Source organism: Saccostrea echinata, unplaced genomic scaffold (genome assembly GCF_033153115.1).
Source record: "Saccostrea echinata isolate AGI-Se365-2 ecotype Australia unplaced genomic scaffold, CSIRO_AGI_Sech_v1 ptg000010l, whole genome shotgun sequence".
NCBI classification, from domain to species: Eukaryota; Metazoa; Mollusca; class Bivalvia; order Ostreida; family Ostreidae; genus Saccostrea; species Saccostrea echinata.
Window position 1 is genome coordinate 9,013,479 of NW_026889759.1, and position 16,723 is coordinate 9,030,201.

General features: G+C 35.5%; 2 protein-coding genes across 2 annotated transcripts; both read left to right on the top strand.

The window, feature by feature from the left end:
* Nucleotides 1-443: 443 nt before the first annotated feature.
* On the top strand, nt 444-3,758 carry LOC133184531 (uncharacterized). The gene has a single exon (XM_061319620.1). The coding sequence runs from the start codon at nt 444-446 to the stop codon at nt 3,756-3,758; it is 3,315 nt and encodes a 1,104-aa protein (XP_061175604.1).
* Nucleotides 3,759-4,070: 312 nt separating this feature from the next.
* LOC133184532 (uncharacterized) lies at nt 4,071-6,341 on the top strand. The gene has a single exon (XM_061319621.1). It carries the CDS (start codon nt 4,071-4,073, stop codon nt 6,339-6,341), a length of 2,271 nt encoding a protein of 756 aa, XP_061175605.1.
* Nucleotides 6,342-16,723: the final 10,382 nt, after the last annotated feature.

Sequence of the window (16,723 nt, forward strand, 5' to 3'; positions counted from 1 at the left end):
TTCATATCTTTTTGTATACTGTATTTTTTGGAGTAAACAAGGTTAATCTTCAGTTTGAGTATATGATGTAAATTAGCGTTATCACACGTTAGATGTCAACGTCATTTATACATTTCTATTCACTTAAATTATTCAACACCAATATGCATTACTAGTTTATTACATAAAGTATTCATATTTATTGTATTCAGTATTATCAGTCAGTCGTATGGTGCATCATTTCGGTCACATTTATATAATGTACAGCATTGTAAGTTCTGTTTATTTTTTTTTGTTGTAGTCAATCTTTTCCCTTTCCTTTACCATTTCCTTTACCTATGTTGATGGAATTAAATGATGGGAAACGAATGTGACAGTTATTTATGAGAAACATGAAAGGAAAACAGTGTCATAGCACTACATCATTGACGTGATTATTCTACTATTGGAACCGGACGGCAGCCATGACAGAAGATGGTAAACTACCAAGGGCTGAGGCCGGAGAATCACGACCAAGTAGGGAAAACAAAAAACTTACAGTAAAGGCCAGGTCATACAAATTACAAGAATATTATGACAGTTTTAGAAAATTAAAATCGTCAGTAACACAAATAAAGAATTTGATGTTAGAGAATAGAGACACTGAACTTATAAGAAAGAGGTATAGTTCCTGGTTGGATAATTATGAACACTTTTTAAACTTATTTGATGTTCTTAAAACCCAGACAGAGGATGAACAAGAGAAAAGCAAATTGCTGTTAGATCATCAAGATTATGACATATTCTTGATAAATTTTAAGAAAGAAGTAGAAGCATTCTTTTCGTATCAAGATACTGTGAAAAATGAAAAAATGAATGTGAATAGTGTAAACAAAGCACAAAGTAGAAACTCTAGAACAACGAAATCTTCTTGTGTTTCCCTTGAAAAACTTAAGGAAGAACAAAAGCTAGCAGAACTTGAAGCACGCAAAGCGTCGTTAAAGAAACGAAAGGAATTGGAATTGGCCAAATTAGAACTTACACTTAAGGAAGAAGAATTTAACATAGAGACAGATATTGCAATTTCTAATGCAAAGACTGAAGTTTTACAAAAGTACGAGCTAGAAAGTGAAATTATTGACACTCACAGTGATAAATTTTGTGAGGAAGAAATTACACCTAGAAGAAATCCACCTATGCCATCCCCCAGAATCATAGGCAAGGATGCAGAACTTGGTTCCCAAATTTCTGTGTCAGAAAAACATCTCAATCCAAACGCCAGTGTTTTTGTGCCAAACATTTCAATGGAAACAAAACAACAAAATGCAATGCAGGATGTTGTGAACTACCTAAGAAGACCATTGCCAGAAATTAAAAAATTCAGTGGAGATCCATTAGAATTTCAGCGATTCATGAGACAGTTTCACGCAAAAGTAGTGATGAACACCAGTAATGATGATGAGCGTCTCAATTATTTGGAACAGATGACGCAAGGTGAAGCAAACCGTGTCGTATCTGGATACACACACATGTCTGGAGATAAAGGATACCAAGCAGCAATGAAGCAATTGGAAGAAAGATACGGAGACAGTGAACTGATAGTGACATCATTCATCAAGAAAGCTCTTGACTGGCCTATGATCAAAGATGCGAAAATGTTAGATGAATTTGCATTGTTCCTGGTAGAATGTCAAAACGCGTCAGAAAGCATAGACTGTGTGTCAGTTCTGGACTATGCTGAAAATATTAAAAGACTTTTGTCAAAACTTCCGATATATCTACACGATCGATGGAGAACTGCAGTTCTCAAAATTAAGGAGACTAAGAGAAGAATAGGATTTAGTGACTTTGTGACCTTTGTGAAGACTGAGGCAAAGAAATCTAATGATCCCATATATGGAGTTTCATCATTGAGTGGAAATTCACGTTCACAACCTGATAAGCACCAGAAAAGAACAGTTGCATCAGGAGGCCTAAGTAGTGAAAAGGAATCACCTGGAGCATTAGTATTGAAATGTGAATTTTGCGGTGGTGCTGGCCATGTCTTGATCGATTGTTACAGATTTCAAAGAATTAGTATTCAAGAGAGATATAACTTTATGAAAAATAAAGGACTTTGCTATGGATGCTTGAAAAAGGGACATGTAACCAAGAAATGTAGAAACAGACTTAAATGCATTTCATGTGGACGTCAACACCCTACCATTCTTCATGACCCATCAAGATCAACACCGAATTATCCAATCAATAGGGAAGAACACAACAACTCAGTTTCATCAAGTTCTAACGTTGATCAATCTGTCATCCACACAGGGAATTCTGATGTCGGTGCGTCTTGTGATACTGGGGCCGTAGAACAAACATCGGCCATGGCGATAATTCCTGTGAGAATTAAGTTGAAAAACAAGAACCATAGTGTCATTACATACGCATTCTTTGACTCGGGTAGCAGCGTTACTTTCTGTTCTGAAAACCTCATGCGACAACTAGGCGTTAGTGGAAAGAAATGTAACATCACTCTGAACACAATTGGAGAACCATATCAGTTGGTGTCCCAGTCTGTCAGAGGCCTACAACTCTGTGATATGAACATGACGGAATTCATAGATCTTCCAAAAATTTATACGAAAGACAGGATGCCTGTCACCCATGAACATATTCCTAAAAAGGAAGAAATTTCAAAGTGGCATCATTTATCGAACATAACGCTCCCAAATGTTGCTGCTGAAATTGGCCTTCTTATTGGCAGCAATGTCCCAGACGCTTATGCTCCATTTGAAGTGGTTACCGGACCAAGTGGATCTCCTCACGCCACAAGGACGCGCTTGGGATGGATTGTGTGGAATGTACTGAGAGAAGTCGGGTCAGGATCATATGATGTGAACAAAGTGACACTGGAGCGGTACTGTGAATGTGACACTAAGCTGGAAGAATTAGTGAAGGCGTCAATTAACTTAGACTTTCCAGAGCACATGATAGCAGAAAAGAAAGAGCATTCAGTGGAGGACAAAACTTTTCTGAGCCAAGTTGAAAAGTCCATCAAACAAGTGAATGGTCATTACTCAATAGGACTTCCTTTTAGAAACAATTCTGTGAGCTTGCCAAATAATATGATTCAAGGACTACAGAGACTCGAATGTTTGAAGAAGAAGATGTTGAAAAATCCACAATTTAGAACTGATTACACTGTTTTCATGAATAAACTGTTCGAGAAAGACTTTGTTGAGCCAGTTCCTGAGATGCAACTACAAAGGGATGATGGACGCGTATGGTATCTTCCTCACCATGGTATATATCATACAAAGAAGCCAGGAAAAATAAGAGTAGTATTTGACTGTTCTGCTGTGTTTAGGGGTGTGTCTCTAAATAGTCAACTACTACAAGGACCTGACTTAACTAACAGTCTCTTAGGAGTGCTTCTAAGATTTCGACAGGAACGTATTGCGATACAAGGTGACATTGAGTCTATGTTCCATCAAGTTGCAGTACCAGAAGAGGATAGAGACTGCATGAGATTTTTTTGGTGGAAAGATGGAAATCTGAGTGCTGAACCTAAACAGTATAGGATGAAAGTACATATTTTTGGGGCTGTCTCATCACCTACTTGTTGCAGTTATGCTTTGAAGAAAACTGCTGAGGAACACGGTAACGACTATGATCAAAGCATACAGAATACCATAATGAAAAATATGTACGTGGACGACTGCTTAGCATCAGTTGATACAGAGGAGAAAGCCAAATACCTCATAAAGGATCTGATGGCCCTTTGTAAACAAGGAGGATTTCGGTTAACAAAGTGACTAAGTAACTGTAAGGAGGTATTGAAATCGGTCCCAGAAGAAGATAGAGCAGAAGACATCAAAAAATTTAGTCTGAATGAAGAAACTCTGATTGAACGAGCCCTTGGAGTTTATTGGTTCGTGGAAGATGATTCCTTAGGGTTTCAAATACAGTTAAAGGACCATCCTACAACAAGAAGAGGCATACTTTCTGTGACAAGTTCCATTTATGACCCACTCGGCATTGTAGCGCCATTTGTTTTGACAGCTAAATCCATACTCCAACAGTTGTGTAAAGATGGTGTAAGATGGGATGATGAAATTGATGGAACCATGTTAAAGAAATGGAACAGCTGGCTCATGCAAGTGAAACATCTGGAAGATGTAAAAATTGAAAGATGTTACAAGCCAGGGAATATTGGACATTCTGTGTTATACCAGTTACATTGTTTTGCGGACGCAAGCACACTTGGCATGGGAGTTGTCATATATTTGCGCATGTCTGATTATCATGGAAATGTACATTGTTCCTTCGTCATGGGCAAATCAAGAGTGGCACCATTGAAAACAATGACAATTCCTAGGATGGAACTCACCGCTGCAACATTAGCCGTCAAGTTAAGTAAACTGGTGGACGAGCAATTAGACTTTCCTATAGAGAAAATACATTTCTGGACAGACAGTACAACAGTACTTCGCTACATCGCTAACACCAAGACTAGATTCCAAACCTTTGTTACCAATCGACTTGCCATCATCAACGCCCATACAACTTTTGATCAATGGCATTATGTGAACACAAAAGAATATCCTGCTGACTGTGCATCTAGAGGAATATCTGTGATTGATAAATTCATAGATCATCAGTTGTGGTTTCATGGACCTGAATTCCTCCTGAAATCAGAATCTACTTGGCTTTTGAACTGTGACATTGATACTACTATTGGAGTTAACGATGTGGAAGTGAAAAAATGCATCAACACTACCCTTATACAGTCTTCCTTCAATGGTGTTGAAAAAATTCTTCAGCATTTCTCAGATTGGAAAAGACTTAAAGTCACGGTTGGATGGTTCTTGAAAGCCAAGGATAACCTGAGAAAAATAGTCAAGCAGAAAATAGAAAGAAGAGAAAAAATGATAGACTCTGGAGCTTCAAAGGAGAGAATCATGCAGATTGAAAGAGTGGAAAGTGAAACAAGAGTAAAGGAGTCCAAGAAGGCAAAAGCGATTCCTTTTCTCAGTACTGAAATCCTCGACAGAGCTGAAAGAGAACTTGTGGCATATGAGCAAAGGCAGTATTATGCAAATGAATTGAAAATTCTTGGAGACAAACATGGATATGTCAAAAAATCGTCACAGCTTTCTAGATTAGATCCTATTTTACATGAAGGAGTCATCAAAGTGGGGGGCAGACTAGAAAAGCTAAATGCATCTTTTACCACTAAGCATCAGATGATCATTCCAAAAAATTCCACACTGACTAGGATGATTGCTATAGATGCCCACAGATCTGCAGGACACATGGGCAAGAATGCTACTTTAGCAGTCATTCGAGAGAAGTTTTGGATACCCGGTATTTCTTCTGTATTAAAATCGCTTATCTCAAAATGTGTTATATGCAGACGATACCAGTCTCCTCCAATGCACCAAAAAATGGCCAATCTACCTTCTGAAAGATTGGAAATAGATGATCCCCCATTCACCCGTGTAGGTATGGACTACTTTGGACCATTTGAATTGAAGAGAGGAAGGAGTATGGTGAAACGATATGGTGTAATATTTACCTGTCTTAATACACGAGCAGTCCATCTTGAAGTGTCATTCTCTTTGGATACAGATTCATGTATTGATGCTATTCGCAGATTCATCGCAAGGAGAGGAAAACCTAAATTTATCCGATCAGACAATGGTACAAATTTAGTGGGTGCAGAAAAGGAATTAAGAGAAGCTATCAAGACATGGAACGTTAACCAAATTCATTCTCATTTGTTGCAGTCAGGGATAGATTGGATGTTTAACCCACCATCAGCATCACATTTCGGAGGTGTCTGGGAACGACTTATCAGATCCGTAAGAAAGGTGATATTTTCCGTTTTACATGAACAAACTATTTATCTGAACGATGAAGGACTCACAACTTTGTTCTGTGAAGTTGAAGCAATTCTCAATGGAAGACCTTTGACGCCCACATCAGATAACCCTAGTGATCTAAGCGCTTTGACACCAAACCATTTGCTACTTCTTAGATCTGGAGAAACTTGCCCACCTGGAACTTTTTCACAGATGGACAACTACGTTCGACGTAGATGGCGCCAGATCCAATATCTCGCAGACATCTTCTGGAGAAGATGGATTAAAGAGTATCTACCCCTTCTTCAGAGCAGGCAGATGTGGTTAAAGGAGGGACGCAATGTTAAAGAAGGTGATTTGGTTCTTATTGTTGAAAATGGCCCAAGGAATTATTGGAATCTTGGACGAGTTCTGGAGGTTCAAAAAGACAGACATAATATTGTGCGTGTTGTGAAAGTGAAAACTGTGTCCAATATTCTTACACGTCCAATAACGAAACTGTGTCTTGTGTTGGAGTCGGATGACAGAGACTAAATTGTTTCACATGTTTAAAGATGTTAATTGCTCATTGGAAAATTGTAAAATATGTTCTGTGTAGGACCATATTTTAGGGGCCGGTGTAAGATTGATATTATATTATTGTCCAAATTTATCCGGATCAATTTATTTATCCAATTTTGTCAGAATATGAATTTTCAATCTTGACGTGTGAACCCGCCATATTTGCACGATTTTTCGATGTTTACCCAAAGCTGTTGTGAGTTTGAGCTGTTTTACCTTAGATTTTTGGATGAGTTGGAAAATAATCACGGTAATTACCTTTTTTATGGTTGTATAAATGCAGTGTTAACTTCATATCTTTTTGTATACTGTATTTTTTGGAGTAAACAAGGTTAATCTTCAGTTTGAGTATATGATGTAAATTAGCGTTATCACACGTTAGATGTCAACGTCATTTATACATTTCTATTCACTTAAATTATTCAACACCAATATGCATTACTAGTTTATTACATAAAGTATTCATATTTATTGTATTCAGTATTATCAGTCAGTCGTATGGTGCATCATTTCGGTCACATTTATATAATGTACAGCATTGTAAGTTCTGTTTATTTTTTTTTGTTGTAGTCAATCTTTTCCCTTTCCTTTACCATTTCCTTTACCTATGTTGATGGAAATAAATGATGGGAAACGAATGTGACAGTTATTTATGAGAAACATGAAAGGAAAACAGTGTCATAGCACTACATAACCCAACTGTTTATAAGCAGATTTGGAACTTCATGTCCTATATAGTAAGGATATTGAAGGACTTCTTTTCAAAAATGTTGTTTATATAAACTTGGATATGCGGATTTAAAATACATCATGCTAACATTTTTATGTTTATTTTTCCATTGTAAATGCATATCCTGTCAATGAATATAAGCAAAAATTCAAAAACAAGTATTTCCCCCTTAAAATTACAGACTATTTTACGTAATTTAAAACTCTGGAAATGTAAAACTGCATTTTGCTGTAGATATTTAGGAGCTGTATCGGTTGACCATTGACCACTAAAAATAAGGTTTGAAAATGACGGGGATGTCAGAAAGTACACAGCTTTCTTCCAAGAAATTGAACTAATTCTCAATTATCCTTGTTAAAACGTTTACCTGAATGCTTGTTTAATATCTGGACGTTCCTGTACAGCATTTTCCACGAAAAATTGTACTTAAAGTCTGCAGCGTAAAGTTGTATGGTATTGTGTGTTACTGCTTTGTGAATTCAGTAGTGAATAATGTTCAAAGATCATGCTCATGTGATTTAAATACGTATTCATTAATCAACTCAGCAGATCAACAGAGCGAAAATGCAAAGTCACGAGTACACAAACAAATCTTTCAGTCGACATTATTGGGGTTTACATATATTATTTATAAATTAAAGTAAACTTAATTTATTTCAATGTTTAAATTTCGGAATTTAAGTTTTTATGTAAAAGATGGGGCTGGGTATCGGCTGGAAATTTCGTATTGCGATATTTTTAAGTGTATTGCGATATGTATTGCAATATTTTCAATGACAGTTAAAATGCTCTTTTTCTTATTTTATTAACCTCCACCAATAAATATGAATACATCTTATAAAAGAATTTTAAAAAGGAGGCGAATCTAGTGATATTAATAAGGCTAAGGACGATGAGAAGAGTCCAGAGAAATATATACTCTTAAAAACCAAACACCAAACACTAAACTTTCCAGGGGGGGGGGGGGGGTGCACGCTATTTAATGGCCAAAAGGGTTAAAAAGATAACTCTCAGTTTTCTACATCTGTACAGTGTAGGAAGGACTAGGAGGCTGTTTAAGAATGCCCAAAATATTATCAGAGTCCTGGATAACTATGTCCAATTAACTAATGTTTAAAATTTATGTGTTAGAAACGCTACGGAAAAAATCACAACTACTTTTTCCGAAGATAAAATGTCTTGTGACATCTTAAGCATTTTTTTTTTAAAATACTAATTAATTAATTAAATTACAAGATATTTTACTCTCTGTAGAAGTAGTTGTGTAATCGAAAAATCCTATATGAGAGTGGGGGTTACTTAGAGACAGGCACGTATGATCGTTCTTGAAAGGGAGGGCTGAAAAAAAGACAACTTATTCAAAGAAAAAAATCTTTCAGAATAAATAAATAAATAAATAAAATAAAATCAAGAAGCATTCCAACAACTTGTATTCTGTAGCATGGGGATGCTTGCTTATGAGTAATGCGGACTTCCTGTTCCTGAGAAGAAAATAAAATATAAGTATATATAAAAAAAATTTCCGTGTTAAACTTTGTTTTACGAGACAGAAATATATTCACCCACGATTTTTTTAAATCTTATTTTTCCTTTCATGGTGAAAGTAAATGTGAGCTTTTTTGACACTGTGGGGCCTTGACAGTCATCTGAGTTTAAAGGGTTTCTCTTTCCATGACCGACTGAGCTCCACTAGGAATTGGAAATCTGGACTCAAGTGAAATTAATTCCCACCCTTAGACTGAGTTCTGGGAGCAAACATTTCAAAGATTTATTGAAGGGCATGGGTTACTGCCACATTGCTGAGAATTTGTTCACAAAGTGTCCGTAAATAATTACACTGTATAGTAAATTTTCAATATATGACCATCTGAGCCCTACCTTAATTCTGGACTCCAGGACATTAAATTTCAAAATCTTGATAGAGGCCTAGTTTCTCATTATAATCTTGCAAATAGTTTGTTGCTAGATGTCCGTAAGTAAAAAAAATCAAAATCATATTGTACATGGTTTTGTCAATATATGACCATCTTAGCCCTACTTCTGAGTCTGTAACCTGGACCCAAGGGGTTACAATTTGGGTAGAGGGCTAGCTGTTCATTGCAGTTAATTTGCCTAAAATGATAAGGTTTTTTGAAGGGTTAAAGGAGAAGCCTCATCCTGGGGGCTATAGATCTTAAAATTTTGGTGTATGGTTAAGTACTCCTAGTAATAATTACAAAAGCTTGACTGCTTGATGCCCAGGAATAAACGAGTCTTTTAAAGATAAGACATTTTCAATGTATAAAAAAGTTACCCCCCCCCCCCCTGGGGTCGTGGATTTCACATTTTTCATAGCTGTATCTATTATAGTCATACCGAAAGTTCTTCCTTGATGTTGAGGACATAGAAGATTTTTGAGGATTTCACTAATCATGAATTATCTCCCATTGAAATTATGTTCATGTGAACAAACTTACATCCACTTCACCCAGGGATGCTTTGTGGCAAGTTTGGTTGAAATGTCCCAGTGAATCTGGATTGATTGATTGTATATTGCTTTACGTTCCGTTCGAGAATATTTCATTCATATAGAGACGTTACCATATACCGGTGAAGGGCTTCAAATTTTGACCTTTACTCGGCACTCAGGGTCATTGAGCAGTGAGGGATCTTTATCGTGCCAACGCCTGCCGTGGCACGGGGCCTCGGTTTTTAAGGTCTCATTCGAAGGACCCGCAACTTTCACTTCAAAGTGCCGAGCGCATGGCGAAGGAACAGTTGCTACCCATTTTTTATCGACTTAGGTCTGTCGCGGCCGAGATTCGAAGTCACGACCTCCCGATTACGGAGCGAGCGCTCTACCGACTGAGCTACCGTGAGCGGTCCAGTGGATTTGGAGAAGAAGTCGAAAATATGGAAAGTTTACAGACAACACACGACAGACAGACGAACACTGTACACTTTTCGATCAGAAAAGCTCACTTGTGCCTTTGGCCACGGTGAGCCTAAAATGACTAATCATGGCTTTGTTCTTGAGAGGAATACCAGTAATTTTAATTTTTAATTGATTTTTTTCCGTTATACTCCTATGTTTACATTTGATTGCCCATTGTGGCCCCACCCTACCCCGGGGGTCATAATTTGAAAAAAAAAATGAATCTACACTACCTGAGGAATGTTTTTCGCATAAATGTGACTAACAATGGCTTTGAAAGTTTTGAAAAAAAGATTTTTAAAGTTTTTTTTTCCATATACTTCTATGCAAAACTTTGATCGCCCATTGTGGCCCCAACCTATCCCCGGGAATCATGATCAAACTTGTATCTTTCCAGTAAATATGACAAACAATGGCTCAGCTGTTCTTGAGAAGAAGAATTGAAAGATGTTTCCTATGTTTTCTTATGAAAAACAATTTGATCGCTAATAGTGGCTCAACTTCATTACTCCCGGGATTCGTGAATTGAACAAAATTAACTCTGTACTACCTGAAGATGTTTCCATATGAATTGACTAATCATGGATATGTTGTTGAGAAGGCTTTTTAGAGATTTTTCTTAAATATTCCTAGGTAAAAAAAATTGATCTTCCATTATGGCCTCACCCTAGCCCCGGAGGCCATGCTTTGAACAAACTTGAATCTACACTACCTGAGGATGCTTCAGTATAAATATGACTAACCATGGGCTTTCTGTTCTTGAGAAGATTTTTCTTTAGATGTTCCCTATATATTCTTATGTCAAACTTTGATGACTAATTGTGGCCCCACCCTAGCCTCGGGGGTCATGATTGAATATGAATTTACACTATGCAACGAAGCTTTCACAAAATGAGTTTAACTTCGTTTGTACTAGATCTGCTGGATTTTTTCCCTATACTAGTATTATTTATTCATTCATTCTTTCAATTTTCAATTGATTTCATGTCAGTTTTTATTGTGCAGGTTTATAGTGTAGCCATGACAGCGAAAATAAAACTACACCAAATAAATGCACTGTACCTACAAGTCTTATCTACAGTATACACCTGTCTGGGGATTTTTCTTCATAAGGCTCTGTACTTGGTCTTCGTGATTTCAATTGATTTTCTAATCTGATTCACTTAATTCCCTCCACACTGTCTGCAGGAGTACATTATTTGACGATAATTGTCTTCTACCTAGAACTACCGGTATATGTTCTTGGAGAGGTTTTGGCTTTTTCCCTACGATAACTTCATCACTGACTGTAATGAGTTCTTTTTGGATTTTGTAGAGTTGAGAAGGAAAACAATATCAATCAGAATAAACAAATAAATTTATTAACACAAAATAAATAAAATAGAAAACAAATTCTATGTCACTCACTCACTCTCACATACAGGCTCACACACCGAAAATGAAATAAATGTAATAGTAAACTGTTAACTCAGTTTTCACCAATTCCGATACTTTACATTAATTCGATATAAACTTCTACAATTCTGATTCAGTAAGTATCAGATATTATATCAAATGAAAAATTCACCAAAATTGACTTAAATAATATTCCGAAAAAGCTCAAATAATTTTAGTTAATAATTATGTATACTTCAAAAAATAATTTCCTTTTCTTAAACGGCTGAAAGTTACTCAATAGTTACTATATCACAACTGCTTATAAACGTTCACCGGAAGTCACACCACACGTGCATCCGCCATTAGCACTCATCTAGGAACGTCTATGTCCTGTACCGTTCTCTCTCCACCACGTGGTAGTTGCTTTAACCGTAGCCCCGGGTATATCGCCTCCCACTGCGGTTATCCTACCAACATCGGTTCCTGTTCAGCATCGACGATTGGACATGACACGACTGGCCCTCCATACAATGCTCCCCACTGACCTCAAACGCTTATAACAGTCGTCAACTGACCCTCAGCCCGTCTTCTATGTACACATATTCTCTCAGCACCTTACGCACGGCTAGAACTGCATACACACGCTGCAGTAGTCCTCCTAACAAGTTATATGGCTACCCGTTAAATTCGGTGCTATATCTCACCGAAATATATTCGCCACTTGTATAATCATGCAGGGATAAAGCAAACGTGGCACACATCCGGCTGGTCACTCTACCGGACACCAAACTAGATCTGACCACACTAACAAAACCGCTCCCTTTATATACTCGTAACAAAACAACCTCAATAGTAAGGAAACCCATTAAAACCAAAATTAAAACAGTATATACAAAAAAAAAATCAACTTCGTCACACTGACCAATTGCTATTTTACACTTTTAATCAAATTCGGTACATAGCTCTTTCAAGTTAAGGGGGAAGGGGGGTATGAACTTCATGGTACCTGCACCCTGGAGAGGTGAGGCTAAATATTCAGACCAAAATTATATATTTTTATACATTTGCTGTGACAGAAACCGTTACAGATGCTCACTAGATGAACCTTATTTGAAAGCTTTCGGTGTAGTGTAGACTCAGATTGTTCAAATCACTGGGCTGCAATAGGGAGACATATTTTGCACGGGGTCATTTAGGAAAATTTATTTTGAATTTTGCTTTTCTAGAACAGCAAGACCTTAACCAGTCACATTAATATATGCAAGTTTTCCAAGAGAATATATGAAGAAAATTTCCCAAAAGTTTTCTTCCAAAGAGCAACAAATTCATGATTATATTTTTTATCTAAGTCTAATTATGCAAGCATCCCATGCAGTGTTAGAGCAGCTCATGACCCCTGATTCAGGAATAGGTAATTGCTTTTTTTTAATAAAGAAAACAAACTTACCTTAGAATATACATGTAATAACAGAATCTCAAGAGTAGCAAGGCAATGCTAAACTAACAGCATAAGAATATTTTCAGAAAAAAGTATGCTTGTAGCAGGAGGGATAGGGAATCTACAAAAAAAATCTCTAGAACAGAAAAGTCACTTTCATCATTTTGATATTCAGAATTTCCATGTATTGTTGATTTATATTTTTTAAGTCATTACCCCTGGAGCTTAGTACGCCCACAATAAAGGTCCAAGAATATAGAGAAATTAAAACATCAGATGAAGAAAACAGAGCCACGGTGATTCAGGTGAGTATAGTGGCCAATGGGCATCTTGTTTTCTTACCAAGTACTCGTATAATGCAAGGACACATAATATGTGTCTACAATCTTAATTTCACTACTATTTCGTTGAAGATTAAAGACCTAATCACTAGCTGGTAATAAGCTGGATTTCAATGAGTGTTTGCGTGTTTTTGTTTGTTTTTTTTTTTTTTTTGTTTGTTTATTTGTTTTGTCCCTTTTAGATCAGCTCATGTTGACTGAAAGCTCAACTGAGCTTTTCTGATCACCGGTTGTCCGGTATCCGCCCGTCCATTAAGCTGTCTGTCTGTCCATCTGCTAACTTTCACATTGTCGACTTCTCAAAAACCACTGGGCCAATTTTAACCGAGGTTGACACAAAGTATCCTTGGGGAGAGGGGATTCTAAATTGTTCAAGTGAAGGGTCAAGCCCCATTCCAAGGGGAGATAATCAAGAAAAGGCAAAATTTGGTGGGGTAATTTAAAAAAAATCTTCTCAAGAAACACTGGGCCAGAACAATGAAACTAAAATGAAAGCATTTTTAGGTAGTGTAGATTCGTTCAATCATCCTGTCCGTGGGTAGGGTAGGCCACAATAGATCAAGGTTTTACATTGAAATATATAGAAAAAATCTGTCAAAATTTTATTTTCAAGAGCCGCTGGTACAGTCAAGATGAAATTTATAAGAATTACTTCAGATATAATGTAGATTGTAAATTGTTCAATACAGCTCCTGAGGGTAGTGTTGGGGCACAATAGGGAATCAGATTGAACTTTGAATTATGTAGGAAACATCTTTGAAAATATCTCTAAAGACCCACTTTAGAAAAAAAAAATGAAACTTGAGTGAAAGCATCCTGGGGTAGTGTAGATTCTAGATTAAATCATGGCCCCCCGATTGCCCGAAGGTAGAGTAAGATAGGGGATCAAAATTTTTCATTGAATTATGAAGGGAAAATGCTTTTTAAAAAAATTGTATTAGACAAGATGAAACATATGTGAAAGATTTCATGCATAGTGTTGATTGTAAATTGTCCACTTCGTGCTCAGTCGATATGCTTTTCCGTGAAGTCGATATATCTATGGATCGACTTCATAAAAGGGTTATATATATATATATATATATATATATATATATATATATATATATATATATATATATATATATATATATATATATATATATATATATATATATATTTCAGAATGTTCGACTCCATATTTTGGAGGATGGAGAAAGCAGAAGTATAGTGAGCAAGTTCTCGTCAACTGGGCGTACTTTTAAGTACATTGTACTTTTCCCCTGCACTCCTTGATGGAGCAGTGGTTACAGTTAGCTCTTTTAAGGCTGAACACTCTTTGAAGATGAAGAAGAACAAATTCATGAAAATCATAAAATCACAGATCTCCAAGAGATATGGAGTTGAGATAAAAAATGATTCAATTGTAAGAATTCTTTTTTAACCAATTTTAACCAAATAAAATACGTTTTCCCTTGTTTTGAATAGCGAAGAAGAAATAGGTTCGTGTATGTGTGTCTGTCTTTTAGGGTTTGTGTATTAGGGCGTGTATGTGTATAAAGTGCATGGAAAGATATTTAACATTTTACTTGCGATTTAATTTAAAGGGAGTAAGAGCTGGTTAAAACCCGATTTGATTCTTATATTTCTTTACTTTATGAACACCATTTTCAAATAATTGAATTGTAATTTTGAGAAGTATATTATTTATCTATTTGAATTCATAATTAGAAATGTTCAATTTAATAAATTTTTGAAAAAAATTCTAAATTGCAATAGAAACCTCCAAAATAGTACCAATTTATATTTATATTCTAAAATAAACTTTAAAAATAATATAAAGAATCATATTAAGTTTGTAAATATTGTGTTTCTCTAGTGCATTATTCACTTCCAATTTCAACCATATTTCCCCAGAAATTGTTAAAGGATGGCGAAGTACAAGTAAACATTAAATCAGTGTACACTAAAATTCGGATGTCATAAATTTATGAATGACATAAGCGATGGATATGTAAGATATGTAAGAATTAAATTTGAATAACTTCAAATGTTCTCTAAAAATAGAAAAAATATATATATTTGTAGATGATGGAAACCAACTGGAAGTTAAGCTCTGAAGAAGAGGCTCTAAAAGAAAAGTTTTTATTGCCAGAAGTTATGTCCATGTCAGAGGCCGCCTCTGTGCCTCTGTATGGAAGGCTTTCTCTGGGCCCTGTTTATATAGAACACGTATGTTCATATACGTTTTTACTGCACATATGTTTAATATTTGTAATAATTAATAAATGAGTTGATTACTGGCAAAACAGAAATATTCAGTTAAAATTATATGAGGTTTATATAAGGCTAACACTTTTGAAATTATTGAATTAATGATTTTTGCACACGTTTCAATTTTGCAGATTGGAGAACTGTCAAAAACAGGTGCAAATGTTCGTAAAGAGTTGCAGGTGTCTATGGAGGGTCGTTCAGCCCTCTTGACCCTTTGGGGAGAGAGGGCAGAACAATCCTCCATAATTTTAGGAGGAACATATAATATAATGGCTGTAAAGGCAGCAAATGAGTTTCGGGGCCAGAGGGTGTATGATTCTACACCCTCAACAACATTTGAGGTAAATAAACTTACTCATATGATCTTTAATTGCTTTAATTCATCAGAAAAACAAAAATAATAGTAATAAAATTTCTACAGTTTTAATATAGTCTTGGATATAAAAGGAATAACCATTGCAAAAGTCACACATACAGAAGTTAATTTATTACATAGAAAATGGGACGTGTATCATTACTAAGAGATAAAAACAACTTAAATTTGATTTAATAAAAAATAAAGATAATACTTTTAATCATCCAGATGATGAAACAATGATTATATTTCAGGAAAGCTTAAAAGAATGTTTTATTAACGAATAAATCTTGCATTTATTAAAGTTTATAATATACACATGAAAATGGTTTTAGATGGCCGAGGAAAAGGAAGAAACAGATGAAAATTTTGAAGGACAAATTGAATCCGTCTCCTTCGAAAGGTAAAAATAGTCTGAAAAGGTTACTGAAAACATCTTTATCATATCAATCTTAAAAAGATTAATACGTTCTTTTGAAATTCAAGATTTCTTGTTAATTGAGAAGAAAGTCTATAATATAAAGACTCTTTATAGTGATTTCATCAAAATATTTAACAATAAAATAGCCAGTAGAACTGTTGCTATGTTGTACTTTTTCAAGATTGTGACATTTTTTTTTAAATGCATACCTAAGGGTTTTGGAGCCAAATTATCATTCATAAAAATTTCAATAACAACCTTTATCCAATCATTAACAAAAATTGGAACTATCACGATAACTACTGAAAAGACCCTGTGTGTACTACAAATCTAGAGATTTTACCTTTTTTTTCTTTCCTCTGTAATAATTTTAATATATACTTTGAATTATCCATGTGACATAAATCAAAAAACAAAAAAGAAAATTTAATATTTACCTGGATATAACCTACTATTTTTTTTTGTTTACGTGTCTTTAAGGTTTTGCCAAAGGTCAACATGTCCAAAAATTAATTTTTACAATAGC